At 50.8% G+C, this 20498-nt stretch overlaps 1 protein-coding gene across 1 annotated transcript in view; it reads right to left on the bottom strand.

Annotated features, from left to right (window-relative positions):
- The window catches only part of LOC142483133 (acid-sensing ion channel 2-like), a gene marked incomplete at its 5' end in the record, with an annotated part of 91427 nt that overhangs the window by 46658 nt on the left and 24271 nt on the right, over nucleotides 1-20498 (bottom strand). Inside the window, 6 exon segments of the mRNA XM_075583194.1 lie at nucleotides 12801-12869; nucleotides 14577-14656; nucleotides 19817-19838; nucleotides 19840-19878; nucleotides 19881-19911; nucleotides 20345-20498. Coding sequence (XP_075439309.1) covers nucleotides 12801-12869; nucleotides 14577-14656; nucleotides 19817-19838; nucleotides 19840-19878; nucleotides 19881-19911; nucleotides 20345-20498 — 395 coding nt within the window.

The raw sequence follows: 20498 nt of genomic DNA on the forward strand, positions 1-20498 counted from the left end.
GTACATGTGAAGAAGAGACCTGTGAGGTTTGGGAAGCTCTGTACATGTGAAGAAGAGACCTGTGAGGTTTGGAAAGCTCTGTACATGTGAAGAAGAGACCTGTGAGGTTTGGAAAGCTCTGTAACGTGAAGAAGAGACCTGTGAGGTTTGGAAATAAATGTACATATAAAGAAGAGACCTGTGAGGTTTGTAAAGCTCTGTACATGTGAAGAAGAGACCTGTGAGGTTTGCAAAGCTCTGTACAGGTGAAGAAGAGACCTGTGAGGTTTGCAAAGCTCTGTACATTGTGAAGAAAAGACCTGTGAGGTTTTGAAAGCTCTGGATATGTGAAGAAGAGACCTGTGGGGTTTGGAAAGCTCTGTACATGTGTAGAAGAGACCTGTGAGGTTTGGGAAGCTCTGTACATGTGAAGAAGAGACCTGTGAGCTTTGGGAAGCTCTGTAGATACGAAGAAGAGACCTGTGAGGTTTGGGAAGCTCTGTACATGTGATGAAGAGACCTGTGAGGTTTGGAAAGCTCTGTACATGTGAAGAAGAGACCTATGAGGTTTGGAATTCTCTGTACGTGTGAAGAAGAGACCGGTGAAGTTTTAAAGCTCTGTACATGTGAAGAAGAGACCTGTGAGGTTTTAAAGCTCTGTACATGTGAAGAAGAGACCTGTGAGGTTTTAAAAGCTCTGGATATGTGAAGAAGAGACCTGTGAGGTTTGGAAAGCTCTGTACATGTGAAGAAGAGACCTGTGAGGTTTGGAAAGCTCTGTACATGTGAAGAAGAGACCTGTGAGGTTTGGAAAGCTCTGTACATGTGTAGAAGAGACCTGTGAGGTTTGGGAAGCTCTGTACATGTGAAGAAGAGACCTGTGAGCTTTGGGAAGCTCTGTAGATGTGAAGAAGAGACATGTGAGGTTTGGAGATCTCTGTACACATGAAGAAGAGATCTGTGAGGTTTTAAAGCTCTGTACATGTGAAGAAGAGACCTGTGAGGTTTGGAAAGCTCTGTACAAATGAAGAAGAAACCTGTGAGGTTTGGGAATCTTCGTACATGTGAAAAAGAGACCTGTGAGGTTTGGGAAGCTCTGCACATGTGAAGAAGAGACTTGTGAGGTTTGGGAAGCTCTGTACATATGAAGAAGAGACCTGTGAGGTTTGGAAGCTCTGCACATGTGAAGAAGAGACCTGTGAGGTTTGGAAGCTCTGTACATGTGAAGAAGAGACCTGTGAGGTTTGGAAAGCTCTGTACACGTGAATAAGAGACCTGTGAGGTTTGGGAAGCTCTGAACATGTGAAGAAGAGAACTGTGAGGTTTGGGAAACTCTGAACATGTGAAGAAGAGACCTGTGAGGTTTGGAAATCAATGTACATATAAAGAAGAGACCTGTGAGGTTTGTAAAGCTCTGTACATGTGAAGAAGAGACCTGTGAGGTTTGGAAAGCTCTGTACATGCGAAGAAGAGACCTGTGAGGTTTGGGAAGCTCTGTACATGCGAAGAAGAGACCTGTGAGGTTTGGGAAGCTCTGTACATGTGAAGAAGAGAGCTGTGAGGTTTGGGAAGCTCTGTAGATGTGAAGAAGAGACATGTGAGCTTTGGGAAGCTCTGTAGATACGAAGAAGAGACCTGTGAGGTTTGGAAAGCTCTGTACAGGTGAAGAAGAGACCTGTGAGGTTTAGGAAAGCTCTGTACATGTGAAGAAGGGACCTGTGAGGTTTGGAAAGCTCTGTAACGTGAAGAAGAGACCTGTGAGGTTTTAAAGCTCTGTACATTGTGAAGAAGAGACCTGTGAGGTTTTGAAAGCTCTGGATATGTGAAGAAGAGACCTGTGGGGTTTGGAAAGCTCTGTACATGTGAAGAAGAGACCTGTGAGGTTTGGAAAGCTCTGTACATGTGAAGAAGAGACCTGTGAGGTTTGGAAAGCTCTGTACATGTGTAGAAGAGACCTGTGAGGTTTGGGAAGCTCTGTACATGTGAAGAAGAGACCTGTGAGCTTTGGGAAGCTCTGTAGATACGAAGAAGAGACCTGTGAGGTTTGGAAATCTCTGTACATGTGAAGAAGAGACCAGTGAGGTTTGGGAAGCTCTGTACATGTGAAGAAGAGACCTGTGAGGTTTGGAAAGCTCTGTACATGTGAAGAAGAGACCTGTGAGGTTTGGGAAGCTCTGTACATGTGATGAAGAGACCTGTGAGGTTTGGAATTCTCTGTACGTGTGAAGAAGAGACCTGTGAGGTTTGGAAATCAATGTACATATAAAGAAGAGACCTGTGAGGTTTGGAAAGCTCTGTACATGTGAAGAAGAGACATGTGAGGTTTGGAGATCTCTGTACACATGAAGAAGAGACATGTGAGGTTTTAAAGCTCTGTACATGTGAAGAAGAGACCTGTGAGGTTTGGAAAGCTCTGTACATGTGAATAAGAGACCTGTGAGGTTTGGGAAGCTCTGCACATGTGAAGAAGAGACTTGTGAGGTTTTAAAGCTCTGTACATGTGAAGAAGAGACCTGTGAGGTTTGGGAAGCTCTGTACATGTGAAGAAGAGACCTGTGAGGTTTGGGAAGCTCTGTAGATATGAAGAAGAGACCTGTGAGGTTTGGGAAGCTCTGTACATGTGAAGAATAGACTTGTGAGGTTTGGAAAGCTCTGTACATGTGAAGAAGAGACCTGTGAGGTTTGGAAAGCTCTGTAACGTGAAGAAGAGACCTGTGAGGTTTGGGAAGCTCTGCACATGTGAAGAAGAGACCTGTGAGGTTTGGAAATAAATGTACATATAAAGAAGAGACCTGTGAGTTTTGTAAAGCTCTGTACATGTGAAGAAGAGACCTGTGAGGTTTGGAAAGCTCTGTACACGCGAATAAGAGACCTGTGAGGTTTGGAAATCAATGTACATATAAAGAAGAGACCTGTGAGGTTTGTAAAGCTCTGTACATGTGAAAAAGAGACCTGTGAGGTTTGGAAAGCTCTGTACATGCGAAGAAGAGACCTGTGAGGTTTGGGAAGCTCTGTACATGTGAAGAAGAGACCTGTGAGGTTTGGGAAGCTCTGTACACGTGAAGAAGAGACATGTGAGCTTTGGGAAGCTCTGTAGATACGAAGAAGAGACCTGTGAGGTTTGGAAAGCTCTGTACAGGTGAAGAAGAGACCTGTGAGGTTTGGAAAGCTCTGTACACGTGAATAAGAGACCTGTGAGGTTTGGGAAGCTCTGAACATGTGAAGAAGAGAACTGTGAGGTTTGGGAAACTCTGAACATGTGAAGAAGAGACCTGTGAGGTTTGGAAATCAATGTACATATAAAGAAGAGACCTGTGAGGTTTGGAAAGCTCTGTACATGCGAAGAAGAGACCTGTGAGGTTTGGGAAGCTCTGTACATGTGAAGAAGAGACCTGTGAGGTTTGGGAAGCTCTGTACATGTGAAGAAGAGAGCTGTGAGGTTTGGGAAGCTCTGTAGATGTGAAGAAGAGACATGTGAGCTTTGGGAAGCTCTGTAGATACGAAGAAGAGACCTGTGAGGTTTGGAAAGCTCTGTACAGGTGAAGAAGAGACCTGTGAGGTTTAGGAAAGCTCTGTACATGTGAAGAAGGGACCTGTGAGGTTTGGAAAGCTCTGTAACGTGAAGAAGAGACCTGTGAGGTTTTAAAGCTCTGTACATTGTGAAGAAGAGACCTGTGAGGTTTTGAAAGCTCTGGATATGTGAAGAAGAGACCTGTGAGGTTTTAAAGCTCTGTACATTGTGAAGAAGAGACCTGTGAGGTTTTGAAATCTCTGTACATGCGAATAAGAGACCTGTGAGGTTTGGGAAGCGCTGTACAAGTGAAGAAGAGTCCTGTGAGGTTTGGAGAGCTCTGTACATGTGAAGAAGAGACCTGTGAGGTTTGGGAAGCTCTGAATAGGTGAAGAAGAGACCTGTGAGGTTTGGAAAGCTCTGTACATGTGAAGAAGAGACCTGTGAGGTTTGGAAAGCTCTTTATATGTGAAGAAGAGACCTGTGAGGTTTGGAAAGCTCTGTACACGCGAAGAAGAGACCTGTGAGGTTGGGAAGCTCTGTACATGTGAAGAAGAGACATGTGAGGTTTGGGAAGCTCTGCACATGTGAAGAAGAGACCTGTGAGGTTTGGGAAGCTCTGTACACGTGAAGAAGAGACCTGTGAGGTTTGGGAAGCTCTGTACATGGGAAGAAGAGACCTGTGAGGTTGGGAAAGCTCTGTACATGGGAAGAAGAGACCTGTGAGGTTTGGAAAGCTCTGAACAGGTGAAGAAGAGACCTGTGAGGTTTGAGAAGCTCTGTAGATACGAAGAAGAGACCTGTGAGGTTTGGGAAGCTCTGTACATGTGAAGAAGAGACCTGTGAGGTTTACAAAACTCTGCACATGTTAAGAAGAGACCTGTGAGGTTTGGGAAGCTCTGTACATGTGAAGAAGAGACCTGTGAGTTTAGGAAAGCTCTATACATGTGAAGAAGAGACCTGTGAGGTTTGGAAACTCTGTACATGTGAAGAAGAGACCTGTGAGGTTTGGGAAGCTCTGTACACGTGAAGAAGAGACCTGTGAGGTTTGGGAAGCTCTGTACATGTGAAGAAGAGACCTGTGAGGTTGGGAAAGCTCTGTACATGTGAAGAAGAGACCTGTGAGGTTTGGAAGCTCTGTACATGGGAAGAAGAGACCTGTGAGGTTTGGAAAGCTCTGTACATGGGAAGAAGAGACCTGTGAGGTTGGGAAAGCTCTGTACATGGGAAGAAGAGACCTGTGAGGTTTGGAAAGCTCTGAACAGGTGAAGAAGAGACCTGTGAGGTTTGAGAAGCTCTGTAGATACGAAGAAGAGACCTGTGAGGTTTGGGAAGCTCTGTACATGTGAAGAAGAGACCTGTGAGGTTTGGGAAGCTCTGTACATGTGAAGAAGAGACCTGTGAGGTTTGGGAAGCTCTGTACATGTGAAGAAGAGACCTGTGAGGTTTACAAAACTCTGCACATGTTAAGAAGAGACCTGTGAGGTTTGGGAAGCTCTGTACATGTGAAGAAGAGACTTGTGAGGTTTGGAAACTCTGTACATGTGAAGAAGAGACCTGTGAGGTTTGGAAACTCTGTACATGTGAAGAAGAGACCTGTGAGGTTTGGAAACTCTGTACATGTGAAGAAGAGACCTGTGAGGTTTGGGAAGCTCTGTACGTGTGAAGAAGAGACCTGTGAGGTTTGGGAAGCTCTGTACATGTGAAGAAGAGACCTGTGAGGTTTGCGAAGCTCTGAATAGGTGAAGAAGAGACCTGTGAGGTTTGGAAAGCTCTGTACATGTGAAAGAGACCTGTGAGGTTTGGAAAGCTCTGTACATGTGAAGAAGAGACCTGTGAGGTTTGGGAAGTTCTTTACGTGTGAAGAAGAGACCTGTGAGGTTTGGGAAGCTCTGTACATGTGAAGAAGAGACCTGTGGGGTTTGGGAAGCTCTGTACATGTGAAGAAGAGACCTGTGAGGTTTAGAAAGCTCTGTACATGTGAAGAAGAGACCTGTGAGGTTTGGGAAGCTCTGTACATGTGAAGAAGAGACCTGTGAGGTTTGGGAAGCTCTGCACATGTGAAGAAGAGACCTGTGAGGTTTGGGAAGCTCTGTACATGCGAAGAAGAGACCTGTGAGGTTTGGGAAGCTCTGTACATGTGAAGAAGAGACCTGTGAGGTTTGGGAAGCTCTGTACACGTGAAGAAGAGACCTGTGAGGTTTGGGAAGCTCTGCACATGTGAAGAAGAGACCTGTGAGGTTTGGGAAGCTCTGTACATGCGAAGAAGAGACCTGTGAGGTTTGGGAAGCTCTGTACATGTGAAGAAGAGACCTGTGAGGTTTGGGAAGCTCTGTACACGTGAAGAAGAGACCTGTGAGGTTTGGGAAGCTCTGTACATGTGAAGAAGAGACCTGTGAAGTTTGGAAAGCTCTGTACATGGGAAGAAGAGACCTGTGAGGTTGGGAAAGCTCTGTACATGGGAAGAAGAGACCTGTGAGGTTTGGAAAGCTCTGTACATGGGAAGAAGAGACCTGTGAGGTTGGGAAAGCTCTGTACATGGGAAGAAGAGACCTGTGAGGTTTGGAAAGCTCTGAACAGGTGAAGAAGAGACCTGTGAGGTTTGAGAAGCTCTGTAGATACGAAGAAGAGACCTGTGAGGTTTGGGAAGCTCTGTACATGTGAAGAAGAGACCTGTGAGGTTTGGGAAGCTCTGTACATGTGAAGAAGAGACCTGTGAGGTTTGGGAAGCTCTGTACATGTGAAGAAGAGACCTGTGAGGTTTACAAAACTCTGCACATGTTAAGAAGAGACCTGTGAGGTTTGGGAAGCTCTGTACATGTGAAGAAGAGACCTGTGAGGTTAGGAAAGCTCTATACATGTGAAGAAGAGACCTGTGAGGTTTGGAAACTCTGTACATGTGAAGAAGAGACCTGTGAGGTTTGGGAAGCTCTGTACGTGTGAAGAAGAGACCTGTGAGGTTTGGGAAGCTCTGTACATGTGAAGAAGAGACCTGTGAGGTTTGCGAAGCTCTGAATAGGTGAAGAAGAGACCTGTGAGGTTTGGAAAGCTCTGTACATGTGAAAGAGACCTGTGAGGTTTGGAAAGCTCTGTACATGTGAAGAAGAGACCTGTGAGGTTTGGAAAGCTCTGTACATGTGAAGAAGAGACCTGTGAGGTTTGGGAAGCTCTGTACATGTGAAGAAGAGACCTGTGAGGTTTGGGAAGCTCTGTACAGGTGAAGAAGAGACCTGTGAGGTTGGGAAAGCTCTGAACAGGTGAAGAAGAGACCTGTGAGGTTTGGGAAGCTCTGTACATGTGAAGAAGAGACCTGTGAGGTTTGGGAAGCTCTGTACATGTGAAGAAGAGACCTGTGAGGTTTGGGAAGTTCTTTACGTGTGAAGAAGAGACCTGTGAGGTTTGGGAAGCTCTGTACATGTGAAGAAGAGACCTGTGGGGTTTGGGAAGCTCTGTACATGTGAAGAAGAGACTTGTGAGGTTTGGGAAGCTCTGTACATGTGAAGAAGAGACCTGTGAGGTTTGGGAAGCTCTGCACATGTGAAGAAGAGACCTGTGAGGTTTGGGAAGCTCTGTACACGTGAAGAAGAGACCTGTGAGGTTTGGGAAGCTCTGTACATGTGAAGAAGAGACCTGTGAGGTTTGGGAAGTTCTTTACGTGTGAAGAAGAGACCTGTGAGGTTTGGGAAGCTCTGTACATGTGAAGAAGAGACCTGTGGGGTTTGGGAAGCTCTGTACATGTGAAGAAGAGACCTGTGAGGTTTAGAAAGCTCTGTACATGTGAAGAAGAGACCTGTGAGGTTTGGGAAGCTCTGTACATGTGAAGAAGAGACCTGTGAGGTTTGGGAAGCTCTGCACATGTGAAGAAGAGACCTGTGAGGTTTGGGAAGCTCTGTACATGTGAAGAAGAGACCTGTGAGTTTAGGAAAGCTCTATACATGTGAAGAAGAGACCTGTGAGGTTTGGAAACTCTGTACATGTGAAGAAGAGACCTGTGAGGTTTGGGAAGCTCTGTACGTGTGAAGAAGAGACCTGTGAGGTTTGGGAAGCTCTGCACATGTGAAGAAGAGACCTGTGAGGTTTGGGAAGCTCTGTACACGTGAAGAAGAGACCTGTGAGGTTTGGGAAGCTCTGTACACGTGAAGAAGAGACCTGTGAGGTTTGGGAAGCTCTGTACATGTGAAGAAGAGACCTGTGAAGTTTGGAAAGCTCTGTACATGTGAAGAAGAGACCTGTGAGGTTGGGAAAGCTCTGTACATGGGAAGAAGAGACCTGTGAGGTTTGGAAAGCTCTGTACATGGGAAGAAGAGACCTGTGAGGTTGGGAAAGCTCTGTACATGGGAAGAAGAGACCTGTGAGGTTTGGAAAGCTCTGAACAGGTGAAGAAGAGACCTGTGAGGTTTGAGAAGCTCTGTAGATACGAAGAAGAGACCTGTGAGGTTTGGGAAGCTCTGTACATGTGAAGAAGAGACCTGTGAGGTTTGGGAAGCTCTGTACATGTGAAGAAGAGACCTGTGAGGTTTGGGAAGCTCTGTACATGTGAAGAAGAGACCTGTGAGGTTTACAAAACTCTGCACATGTTAAGAAGAGACCTGTGAGGTTTGGGAAGCTCTGTACATGTGAAGAAGAGACCTGTGAGGTTAGGAAAGCTCTATACATGTGAAGAAGAGACCTGTGAGGTTTGGAAACTCTGTACATGTGAAGAAGAGACCTGTGAGGTTTGGGAAGCTCTGTACGTGTGAAGAAGAGACCTGTGAGGTTTGGGAAGCTCTGTACATGTGAAGAAGAGACCTGTGAGGTTTGCGAAGCTCTGAATAGGTGAAGAAGAGACCTGTGAGGTTTGGAAAGCTCTGTACATGTGAAAGAGACCTGTGAGGTTTGGAAAGCTCTGTACATGTGAAGAAGAGACCTGTGAGGTTTGGGAAGCTCTGTACATGTGAAGAAGAGACCTGTGAGGTTTGGGAAGCTCTGTACAGGTGAAGAAGAGACCTGTGAGGTTGGGAAAGCTCTGAACAGGTGAAGAAGAGACCTGTGAGGTTTGGGAAGCTCTGTACATGTGAAGAAGAGACCTGTGAGGTTTACAAAACTCTGCACATGTTAAGAAGAGACCTGTGAGGTTTGGGAAGCTCTGTACATGTGAAGAAGAGACCTGTGAGGTTAGGAAAGCTCTATACATGTGAAGAAGAGACCTGTGAGGTTTGGAAACTCTGTACATGTGAAGAAGAGACCTGTGAGGTTTGGGAAGCTCTGTACATGTGAAGAAGAGACCTGTGAGGTTTGGGAAGTTCTTTACGTGTGAAGAAGAGACCTGTGAGGTTTGGGAAGCTCTGTACATGTGAAGAAGAGACCTGTGGGGTTTGGGAAGCTCTGTACATGTGAAGAAGAGACCTGTGAGGTTTGGGAAGCTCTGTACATGTGAAGAAGAGACCTGTGAGGTTTGGGAAGCTCTGCACATGTGAAGAAGAGACCTGTGAGGTTTGGGAAGCTCTGTACATGTGAAGAAGAGACCTGTGAGGTTTGGGAAGTTCTTTACGTGTGAAGAAGAGACCTGTGAGGTTTGGGAAGCTCTGTACATGTGAAGAAGAGACCTGTGGGGTTTGGGAAGCTCTGTACATGTGAAGAAGAGACCTGTGAGGTTTAGAAAGCTCTGTACATGTGAAGAAGAGACCTGTGAGGTTTGGGAAGCTCTGTACATGTGAAGAAGAGACCTGTGAGGTTTGGGAAGCTCTGCACATGTGAAGAAGAGACCTGTGAGGTTTGGGAAGCTCTGTACACGTGAAGAAGAGACCTGTGAGGTTTACAAAACTCTGCACATGTTAAGAAGAGACCTGTGAGGTTTGGGAAGCTCTGTACATGTGAAGAAGAGACCTGTGAGTTTAGGAAAGCTCTATACATGTGAAGAAGAGACCTGTGAGGTTTGGAAACTCTGTACATGTGAAGAAGAGACCTGTGAGGTTTGGGAAGCTCTGTACGTGTGAAGAAGAGACCTGTGAGGTTTGGGAAGCTCTGCACATGTGAAGAAGAGACCTGTGAGGTTTGGGAAGCTCTGTACACGTGAAGAAGAGACCTGTGAGGTTTGGGAAGCTCTGTACACGTGAAGAAGAGACCTGTGAGGTTTGGGAAGCTCTGTACATGTGAAGAAGAGACCTGTGAAGTTTGGAAAGCTCTGTACATGGGAAGAAGAGACCTGTGAGGTTGGGAAAGCTCTGTACATGGGAAGAAGAGACCTGTGAGGTTTGGAAAGCTCTGTACATGGGAAGAAGAGACCTGTGAGGTTGGGAAAGCTCTGTACATGGGAAGAAGAGACCTGTGAGGTTTGGAAAGCTCTGAACAGGTGAAGAAGAGACCTGTGAGGTTTGAGAAGCTCTGTAGATACGAAGAAGAGACCTGTGAGGTTTGGGAAGCTCTGTACATGTGAAGAAGAGACCTGTGAGGTTTGGGAAGCTCTGTACATGTGAAGAAGAGACCTGTGAGGTTTGGGAAGCTCTGTACATGTGAAGAAGAGACCTGTGAGGTTTACAAAACTCTGCACATGTTAAGAAGAGACCTGTGAGGTTTGGGAAGCTCTGTACATGTGAAGAAGAGACCTGTGAGGTTAGGAAAGCTCTATACATGTGAAGAAGAGACCTGTGAGGTTTGGAAACTCTGTACATGTGAAGAAGAGACCTGTGAGGTTTGGGAAGCTCTGTACGTGTGAAGAAGAGACCTGTGAGGTTTGGGAAGCTCTGTACATGTGAAGAAGAGACCTGTGAGGTTTGCGAAGCTCTGAATAGGTGAAGAAGAGACCTGTGAGGTTTGGAAAGCTCTGTACATGTGAAAGAGACCTGTGAGGTTTGGAAAGCTCTGTACATGTGAAGAAGAGACCTGTGAGGTTTGGGAAGCTCTGTACATGTGAAGAAGAGACCTGTGAGGTTTGGGAAGCTCTGTACAGGTGAAGAAGAGACCTGTGAGGTTGGGAAAGCTCTGAACAGGTGAAGAAGAGACCTGTGAGGTTTGGGAAGCTCTGTACATGTGAAGAAGAGACCTGTGAGGTTTGGGAAGCTCTGTACATGTGAAGAAGAGACCTGTGAGGTTTGGGAAGTTCTTTACGTGTGAAGAAGAGACCTGTGAGGTTTGGGAAGCTCTGTACATGTGAAGAAGAGACCTGTGGGGTTTGGGAAGCTCTGTACATGTGAAGAAGAGACCTGTGAGGTTTAGAAAGCTCTGTACATGTGAAGAAGAGACCTGTGAGGTTTGGGAAGCTCTGTACATGTGAAGAAGAGACCTGTGAGGTTTGGGAAGCTCTGCACATGTGAAGAAGAGACCTGTGAGGTTTGGGAAGCTCTGTACACGTGAAGAAGAGACCTGTGAGGTTTGGGAAGCTCTGTACACGTGAAGAAGAGACCTGTGAGGTTTGGGAAGCTCTGTACATGTGAAGAAGAGACCTGTGAAGTTTGGAAAGCTCTGTACATGGGAAGAAGAGACCTGTGAGGTTGGGAAAGCTCTGTACATGGGAAGAAGAGACCTGTGAGGTTTGGAAAGCTCTGTACATGGGAAGAAGAGACCTGTGAGGTTGGGAAAGCTCTGTACATGGGAAGAAGAGACCTGTGAGGTTTGGAAAGCTCTGAACAGGTGAAGAAGAGACCTGTGAGGTTTGAGAAGCTCTGTAGATACGAAGAAGAGACCTGTGAGGTTTGGGAAGCTCTGTACATGTGAAGAAGAGACCTGTGAGGTTTGGGAAGCTCTGTACATGTGAAGAAGAGACCTGTGAGGTTTGGGAAGCTCTGTACATGTGAAGAAGAGACCTGTGAGGTTTACAAAACTCTGCACATGTTAAGAAGAGACCTGTGAGGTTTGGGAAGCTCTGTACATGTGAAGAAGAGACCTGTGAGGTTAGGAAAGCTCTATACATGTGAAGAAGAGACCTGTGAGGTTTGGAAACTCTGTACATGTGAAGAAGAGACCTGTGAGGTTTGGGAAGCTCTGTACGTGTGAAGAAGAGACCTGTGAGGTTTGGGAAGCTCTGAATAGGTGAAGAAGAGACCTGTGAGGTTTGGAAAGCTCTGTACATGTGAAAGAGACCTGTGAGGTTTGGAAAGCTCTGTACATGTGAAGAAGAGACCTGTGAGGTTTGGAAAGCTCTGTACATGTGAAGAAGAGACCTGTGAGGTTTGGGAAGCTCTGTACATGTGAAGAAGAGACCTGTGAGGTTTGGGAAGCTCTGTACAGGTGAAGAAGAGACCTGTGAGGTTGGGAAAGCTCTGAACAGGTGAAGAAGAGACCTGTGAGGTTTGGGAAGCTCTGTACATGTGAAGAAGAGACCTGTGAGGTTTGGGAAGCTCTGTACATGTGAAGAAGAGACCTGTGAGGTTTGGGAAGTTCTTTACGTGTGAAGAAGAGACCTGTGAGGTTTGGGAAGCTCTGTACATGTGAAGAAGAGACCTGTGGGGTTTGGGAAGCTCTGTACATGTGAAGAAGAGACCTGTGAGGTTTAGAAAGCTCTGTACATGTGAAGAAGAGACCTGTGAGGTTTGGGAAGCTCTGTATATGTGAAGAAGAGACCTGTGAGGTTTGGGAAGCTCTGCACATGTGAAGAAGAGACCTGTGAGGTTTGGGAAGCTCTGTACACGTGAAGAAGAGACCTGTGAGGTTTGGGAAGCTCTGTACATGTGAAGAAGAGACCTGTGAGGTTTGGGAAGTTCTTTACGTGTGAAGAAGAGACCTGTGAGGTTTGGGAAGCTCTGTACATGTGAAGAAGAGACCTGTGGGGTTTGGGAAGCTCTGTACATGTGAAGAAGAGACCTGTGAGGTTTGGGAAGCTCTGTACACGTGAAGAAGAGACCTGTGAGGTTTGGGAAGCTCTGTACATGTGAAGAAGAGACCTGTGAGGTTTGGGAAGCTCTGTACATGTGAAGAAGAGACCTGTGAGGTTTGGGAAGCTCTGTACATGTGAAGAAGAGACTTGTGAGGTTTGGGAAGCTCTGTGCATGTGAAGAAGAGACCTGTGAGGTTTGGGAACGCTCTGTACATGTGAAGAAGAGACCTGTGAGGTTTTGGAACGCTCTGTACATGTGATGAAGAGACCTGTGAGGTTTGTAAAGTACTAAACACATGAAGAAGGAACAGATGAGGTTTGGAAAGCTCTGCACACGTGAAGAAGAGACTTGTGAGGTTTGGAAAAAATGAAACATATTAAGAGGAGACGTGTGAGGTTTGGAAATCTTATCACATCTAGGATACACACCCACAATGAGTAGACGTGAATAAGAGACCTGTAAGGTTTGTAAAGCATATAAACATATGAAGAAGAGACCCGTGAGGCTCAGGAACTCACCAAATTCTCAGCCCGGCTCCGCTCCTCGTCCTCCCTCCCAAGAAGGTCTATCAGTTTCTCCTTTATCAGCTGAAAGCCGGGAGGGGAAAGCAGTTACTATCGCTTACTGTCCCGACCCCTAACCCTCGTCCTACCTCCCCACGCTACGTAACCCCCCCTAACATCCGCACCCCCAAACCTTAATGGGACCAGCTGTGCGGCTGGACTGTCCCCATGCTATGTAACACCCCCTAACATCCGCACCCCCCAAACCTTAATGGGATCAGCTGTGCGGCTGCACCAGTCCCCATGCTATGTAACCCCCCCTAACATCCTCACCCCCAAACCTTAATGGAACTAGCTGTGCGGCTGCACCAATCCCCACGCTACGTAACCCCCCCTAACATCCACACCCCCAAACCTTAATGGGACCAGCTGTGCGGCTGCACCAGTCCCCAAGCTATGTAACCCCCCCTAACATCCACACCCCCAAACCTTAATGGGACCAGCTGTGCGGCTGGACCAGTCCCCACGCTATGTAACACCCCCTAACATCCTCACCCCCAAACCTTAATGGGACCAGCTGTGCGGCTGCACCAGTCCCCATGCTATGTAACCCCCCCTAACATCCACACCCCCAAACCTTAATGGGACCAGCTGTGCGGCTGGACCAGTCCCCACGCTATGTAACACCCCCTAACATCCTCACCCCCAAACCTTAATGGGACCAGCTGTGAGGCTGCACCAATCCCCACGCTATGTAAAACCCCCTAACATCCGCACCCCCAAACCTTAATGGGACCAGCTGTGCGGCTGGACCAATCCCCACGCTATGTAACACCCCCTAACATCCACACCCCCAAACCTTAATGGGACCAGCTGTGCGGCTGCACCAATCCCCACGCTATGTAAAACCCCCTAACATCCACACCCCCAAACCTTAATGGGACCAGCTGTGCGGCTGCACCAATCCCCACGCTATGTAACACCCCCTAACATCCCCACCCCCAAACCTTAATGGGACCAGCTGTGCGGCTGGACCAGTCCCCACGCTATGTAACACCCCCTAACATCCTCACCCCCAAACCTTAATGGGACCAGCTGTGAGGCTGCACCAATTCCCACGCTATGTAAAACCCCCTAACATCCGCACCCCCAAACCTTAATGGGACCAGCTGTGCGGCTGCACCAGTCCCCACGCCATGTAACACCCCCTAACATCCGCACCCCCAAACCTTAATGGGACCAGCTGTGCGGCTGCACCAATCCCCACGCTATGTAACACCCCCTAACATCCTCACCCCCAAACCTTAATGGGACCAGCTGTGCGGCTGCACCAGTCCCCACGCTATGTAACACCCCCTAACATCAACACCCCCAAACCTTAATGGGACCAGCTGTGCGGCTGCACCGATCCCCACGCTATGTAACACCCCTAACATCCACACCCCCAAACCTTAATGGGACCAGCTGTGCGGCTGGACCAATCCCCACGCTATGTAACACCCCCTAACATCCTCACCCCCAAACCTTAATGTGACCAGCTGTGCAGCTGCACCAGTCCCCACGCTATGTAACACCCCCTAACATCCTCACCCCCAAACCTTAATGGGACCAGCTGTATGGCTGGACCAGTCCCCACGCTATGTAACACCCCCTAACATCCTCACCCCCAAACCTTAATGGGACCAGCTGTGCGGCTGGACCAGTCCCCACGCTATGTAACACCCCCTAACATCCGCACCCCCTAACATCCGTACCCCCAAACTTGGATAGAGTGTCAGCTCCTGTGCTCACCTCGTAGATGTAGTCGACTAGCTCCAGGATGGTCAGGATACTGGCGCCAATGAAAAGTCCCATTTGGCCACCGATGTCACCTGTGGGGGGGGACACAGTAACACCGTGACACACGTATCGGGGGACACAGTAACACCGTGACACACTGTCACACGTATTGGGGGACACAGTAACACACTGACACAAAGAATGAGTGTAGGAGGTGTGTGGAGTGAAGGGGAGAGGGTGTAGGAGGTGTGTGGAGTGAGGGGGAAAGGGTTATAGGTGTGTGGAGTGATGGGGAGAGGGTGTAGGTGTGTGGAGTGAGGGAGTGAGGGGGAGAGGGTGTAGGAGGTGTGTGGAGTGAGGGAGTGAGGGGAAGAGGGTGTAGGTGTGTGGAGTAAGGGAGTGAGGGGGAGAGGGTGTAGGTGGTGTGTGGAGTGAGGGGGAGAGGGTGTAGGTGGTGTGTGGAGTGAGGGGGAGAGGGTGTAGGTGTGTGGAGTGAGGGAGTGAGGGGGAGAGGGTGTAGGTGGTGTGTGGAGTGAGGGGGAGAGGGTGTAGGAGGTGTGTGGAGTGAGGGGGAGAGGGTTATAGGTGTGTGGAGTGAGAAGGAGAGGGTGTAGGAGGTGTGTGGAGTGAGGGGGAGAGGGTGTAGGAGGTGTGTGGAGTGAGGGGGAGAGGGTGTAGGAGGTGTGTGGAGTGAGGGGGAGAGGGTGTAGGAGGTGTGTGGAGTGAGGGGGAGAGGGTGTAGGAGGTGTGTGGAGTGAGGGGGAGAGGGTGTAGGAGGTGTGTGGAGTGAGGGGGAGAGGGTGTAGGAGGTGTGTGGAGTGAGGGGGAGAGGGTATAGGAGGTGTGTGGAGTGAGGGGGAGAGGGTGTAGGAGGTGTGTGGAGCGATGGGGTGAGGGTGTAGGATGTGTGTGGAGTGAGGGGGAGAGGGTGTAGGAGGTGTGTGGAGTGAGTGGGAGGAGGTGTAGGAGGTTTGTAGAGTGAGTGGGAGGAGGTGTGTGGAGTGAGTGGGAGGAGGTGTGTGGAGTTAAGTGGAGAGGGTGTAGGAGGTGTGTGGAGTGAGGGGGAGAGGGTGTAGGAGGTGTGTGGAGTGAGGGGGAAAGAGTGTTGGAGGTGTGTGGAGTGAAGGGGAGAGGGTGTAGGAGGTGTGTGGAGTGAGGGGGAGAGGGTGTAGGAGGTGTGTGGAGAGGGGGAGAGGGTGTAGGAGGTGTGTGGAGTGAGGGGGACAGGGTGTAGTAGGTGTGTGGAGTGAGGGGGAGAGGGTGTAGGAGGTGTGTGGAGTGAGGGGAAGAGGGTGTAGGAGGTGTGTGGAGTGAGGGGGAGAGGGTGTAGGAGGTGTGTGGAGAGGGGGAGAGGGTGTAGGAGGTGTGTGGAGTGAGGGGGACAGGGTGTGTAGGAGGTGTGTGGAGTGAGGGGGAGAGGGTGTAGGAGGGTTGTAGAGTGAGGGGGTGTTGGAGGTGTGTGGAGTGAGGGGGAGAGGGTGTAGGAGGTGTGTGGAGTGAGGGGGAGAGGGTGTATGAGGTGTGTGGAGAGGGGGAGAGGGTGTAGGAGGTGTGTGGAGTGAGGGGGACAGGGTGTAATAGGTGTGTGGAGTGAGGGGGAGAGGGTGTAGGAGGTGTGTGGAGTGAGGGGGAGAGGGTGTAGGAGGTGTGTGGAGTGAGGGGGAGAGGGTGTAGGAGGTGTGTGGAGTGAGGGGGAGAGGGTGTAGGAGGTGTGTGGAGTGAGGGGGAGAGGGTGTAGGAGGTGTGTGGAGCGATGGGGTGAGGGTGTAGGAGGTGTGTGGAGTGAGGGGGAGAGGGTGTAGGAGGTGTGTGGAGTGAGTGGGAGGAGGTGTGTGGAGTTAGGGGGAGAGGGTGTAGGAGGTTTGTAGAGTGAGGGAGTGTAGGAGGTGTGTGGAGTGAGGGGGAGAGGGTGTAGGAGGTGTGTGGAGTGAGTGGGAGGAGGTGTAGGAGGTTTGTAGAGTGAGTGGGAGGAGGTGTGTGGAGTGAGTGGGAGGAGGTGTGTGGAGTTAAGTGGAGAGGGTGTAGGAGGTTTGTAGAGTGAGGGGGTGTAGGAGGTGTGTGGAGTGAGGGGGAGAGGGTGTAGGAGGTGTGTGGAGTGAGGGTGAAAGAGTGTTGGAGGTGTGTGGAGTGAGGGGGAGAGGGTGTAGGAGGTGTGTGGAGAGGGGGAGAGGGTGTAGGAGGTGTGTGGAGTGAGGGGGACAGGGTGTAGTAGGTGTGTGGAGTGAGGGGGAGAGGGTGTAGGAGGTGTGTGGAGTGAGGGGGAGAGGGTGTAGGAGGTGTGTGGAGTGAGGGGGAGAGGGTGTAGCAGGTGTGTGGAGAGGGGGAGAGGGTGTAGGAGGTGTGTGGAGTGAGGGGGACAGGGTGTGTAGGAGGTGTGTGGAGTGAGGGGGAGAGAGTGTAGGAGGTTTGTAGAGTGAGGGGGTGTAGGAGGTGTGTGGAGTGAGGGGGAGAGGCTGTAGGAGGTGTGTGGAGTGAGGGGGAAAGAGTGTTGGAGGTGTGTGGAGTGAGGGGGAGAGGGGTGTAGGAGGTGTGTGGAGTGAGGGGGAGAGGGTGTAGGAGGTGTGTGGAGAGGGGGAGAGGGTGTAGGAGGTGTGTGGAGTGAGGGGGACAGGGTGTAGGAGGTGTGTGGAGTGAGGGGGAGAGGGTGTAGGAGGTGTGTGGAGTGAGGGGGAGAGGGTGTAGGAGGTGTGTGGAGAGGGGAGAGGGTGTAGGAGGTGTGTGGAGTGAGGTGGAGAGGGTGTAGGAGGTGTGTGGAGCGATGGGGTGAGGGTGTAGGAGGTGTGTGGAGTGAGGGGGAGAGGGTGTAGGAGGTGTGTGGAGTGAGTGGGAGGAGGTGTGTGGAGTTAGGGGGAGAGGGTGTAGGAGGTTTGTAGAGTGAGGGGGTGTAGAAGGTGTGTGGAGTGAGGGGGAGAGGGTGTAGGAGGTGTGTGGAGTGAGTGGGAGGAGGTGTAGGAGGTTTGTAGATTGAGTGGGAGGAGGTGTGTGGAGTGAGTGGGAGGAGGTGTGTGGAGTTTAAGTGGAGAGGGTGTAGGAGGTTTGTAGAGTGAGGGGTGTAGGAGGTGTGTGGAGTTAGGGGGAGAGGTGTAGGAGGTTTGTAGAGTGAGGGGGTGTAGGAGGTGTGTGGAGTGAGGGGGAGAGGGTGTAGGAGGTGTGTGGAGTGAGGGGGAAAGAGTGTTGGAGGTGTGTGGAGTGAAGGGGAGAGGGTGTAGGAGGTGTGTGGAGTGAGGGGAGAGGGTGTAGGAGGTGTGTGGAGAGGGGGAGAGGGTGTAGGAGGTGCTGTGAGTGAGGGGGACAGGGTGTAGTAGGTGTGTGGAGTGAGGGGGAGAGGGTGTAGGAGGTGTGTGGAGTGAGGGGGAAGAGGGTGTAGGAGGTGTGTGGAGTGAGGGGGAGAGGGTGTAGGAGGTGTGTGGAGAGGGGGAGAGGTGTAGGAGGTGTGTGGAGTGAGGGGGACAGGGTGTGTAGGAGGTGTGTGGAGTGAGGGGGAGAGGGGTGTAGGAGGTTTGTAGAGTGAGGGGGTGTAGGAGGTGTGTGGAGTGAGGGGGAGAGGCTGTAGGAGGTGTGTGAGTGAGGGGAAGAGTGTTGAGTTGTGTCGAGTGAGGGGGAGAGGTGTAGGAGGTGTGTGGAGAGAGGGGGAGAGGGTGTAGGAGGTGTGTGGAGTGAGGTGGAGAGGGTGTAGGAGGTGTGTGGAGCGATGGGGTGAGGGTGTAGGAGAGGTGTGTGGAGTGAGGGGGAGAGGGTGTAGGAGGTGTGTGGAGTGAGTGGGAGGAGGTGTGTGGAGTTAGGGGGAGAGGGTGTAGGAGGTTTGTAGAGTTGAGGGGGTGTAGAAGGTGTGTGGAGTGAGGGGGAGAGGTGTAGGAGGTGTGTGGAGTGAGTGGGAGGAGGTGTAGGAGGTTTGTAGAGTGAGTGGGAGGAGGTGTGTGGAGTGAGTGGGAGGAGGTGTGTGGAGTTAAGTGGAGAGGGTGTAGGAGGTTTGTAGAGTGAGGGGGTGTAGGAGGTGTGTGGAGTTAGGGGGAGAGGGTGTAGGAGGTTTGTAGAGTGAGGGGGTGTAGGAGGTGTGTGGAGTGAGGGGAGAGGTGTAGGAGGTGTGTGGAGTGAGGGGGAAAGAGTGTTGGAGGTGTGTGGAGTGAAGGGGAGAGGGTGTAGGAGGTGTGTGGAGTGAGGGGAGAGGGTGTAGGAGGTGTGTGGAGAGGGGGAGAGGGTGTAGGAGTGTGTGGAGTGAGGGGGACAGGGTGTAGTAGGTGTGTGAGTGAGGGGGAGAGGGTGTAGGAGGTGTGTGGAGTGAGGGAAGAGGGTGTAGGAGGTGTGTGGAGTGAGGGGGAGAGGGTGTAGGAGGTGTGTGGAGAGGGGGAGAGGGTGTAGGAGGTGTGTGGAGTGAGGGGGACAGGGTGTGTAGGAGGTGTGTGGAGTGAGGGGAGAGGGTGTAGGAGGTTTGTAGAGTGAGGGGTGTAGGAGGTGTGTGGAGTGAGGGGAGAGGCTGTAGGAGGTGTGTGGAGTGAGGGGGAAAGAGTGTTGGAGTTGTGTGGAGTGAGGGGGAGAGGGTGTAGGAGGTGTGTGGAGTGAGGGGGAGAGGGTGTAGGAGGTGTGTGGAGAGGGGGCAGAGGGTGTAGGAGGTGTGTGGAGTGAGGGGGACAGGGTGTAATAGGTGTGTGGAGTGAGGGGGAGAGGGTGTAGGAGGTGTGTGGAGTAGAGGGGGAGAGGGTGTAGGAGGTGTGTGGAGTTAGGGGAGAGGGTGTAGGAGGTGTGTGGAGTGAGGGGGAGAGGGTGTAGGAGGTGTGCTGGAGTGAGGGGGAGAGGGTGTAGGAGGTGTGTGGAGTGAGTGGGAGGAGTTGTAGGAGGTTTGTAGAGTGAGGGGGAGGAGGTGTGTGGAGTGAGTGGGAGGAGGTGTGTGGAGTGAGGGGGAGAGGGTGTAGGAGGTTTGTAGAGTGAGGAGGAGAGGGTGTAGGAGGTTTGTAGAGTGAGGGGGTGTAGGAGGTGTGTGGAGGTGGGGGGTACAGAAGGTGTGTAGAGGAGACAATGTAGGGGGCTGCGATAAGTTTGTGGAGTGGGGGAGAGAAGGAGGTTTGTGGAGCTGAGGTGTGGGGGCTGCAGAGGGTTAGGGGAAGGATAGTGGACAGCAGAAACAGGGCCCCCTCACCCCCGTAATTGTGCCCATCTCTCCCCCCCCGTAACGACGTGCCTGGAAGCCCCAACCTGCTCGGATGCAAACTCCCCCGTGACTCTGGCGATAGACCCGTACGTTCCTCGGTACTCACCCAGTAACCCAGCCACCTCGTACCGCTTTCCGCTGCTCCACCGTCTCGTAATTCAGGGCCTCTCGAAAAACACGTCCAGGACGAGGATATTGTCCCTGCACAACGAGAAGACCTGACGTGTGAACGGCAAGGGCGGCGCCACCCCTCCCACCCCAACCTCCGTGGGTCTACAGCCAAGAAGGTGTGTCCACCGACAAAGCTGCCGGGAGAAGACATCCTGCAGCCGTAACACGCACAGCAACACGTCGTTGGCAGGGGTTAATAACACTGGCAGTCTTGCCCCTATTCTGCCTGCAAGGTTGTAGAGTGTAAGCTCTGCAGGCCAAGACGTAGTATTCTTCCGTTACCCCTTCTTCCATTAACTCCCACCAGAGCATGGTCCTAAACCCGGTATCAACTCCCAACGTTCTCGGTGGTTGTACCATCGGCTCTCGTACGCTACAATCTGGACGTGTCATTGGGTAGACAGATGGGGACATCCGATATCAACCCCCCCTCCCCCGCCTCCCCGCCCCGGACGTAACGTACGTGATGTATCTCTCCGACTTGTTGAACTTCTTCTCCAGGTACCTGGCCGACGTCTTGCTGGGAATCTTGACCATGGAGAGCTCCTTGTTGAACCGGGTCAGGTTGCAGGGCATGGTGCACAGGCAGGATCCGCCGTCCTTCTCCGCCAGCAAAC

Source organism: Ascaphus truei, unplaced genomic scaffold (assembly GCF_040206685.1).
Source record: "Ascaphus truei isolate aAscTru1 unplaced genomic scaffold, aAscTru1.hap1 HAP1_SCAFFOLD_298, whole genome shotgun sequence".
Taxonomy (NCBI): Eukaryota; Metazoa; Chordata; class Amphibia; order Anura; family Ascaphidae; genus Ascaphus; species Ascaphus truei.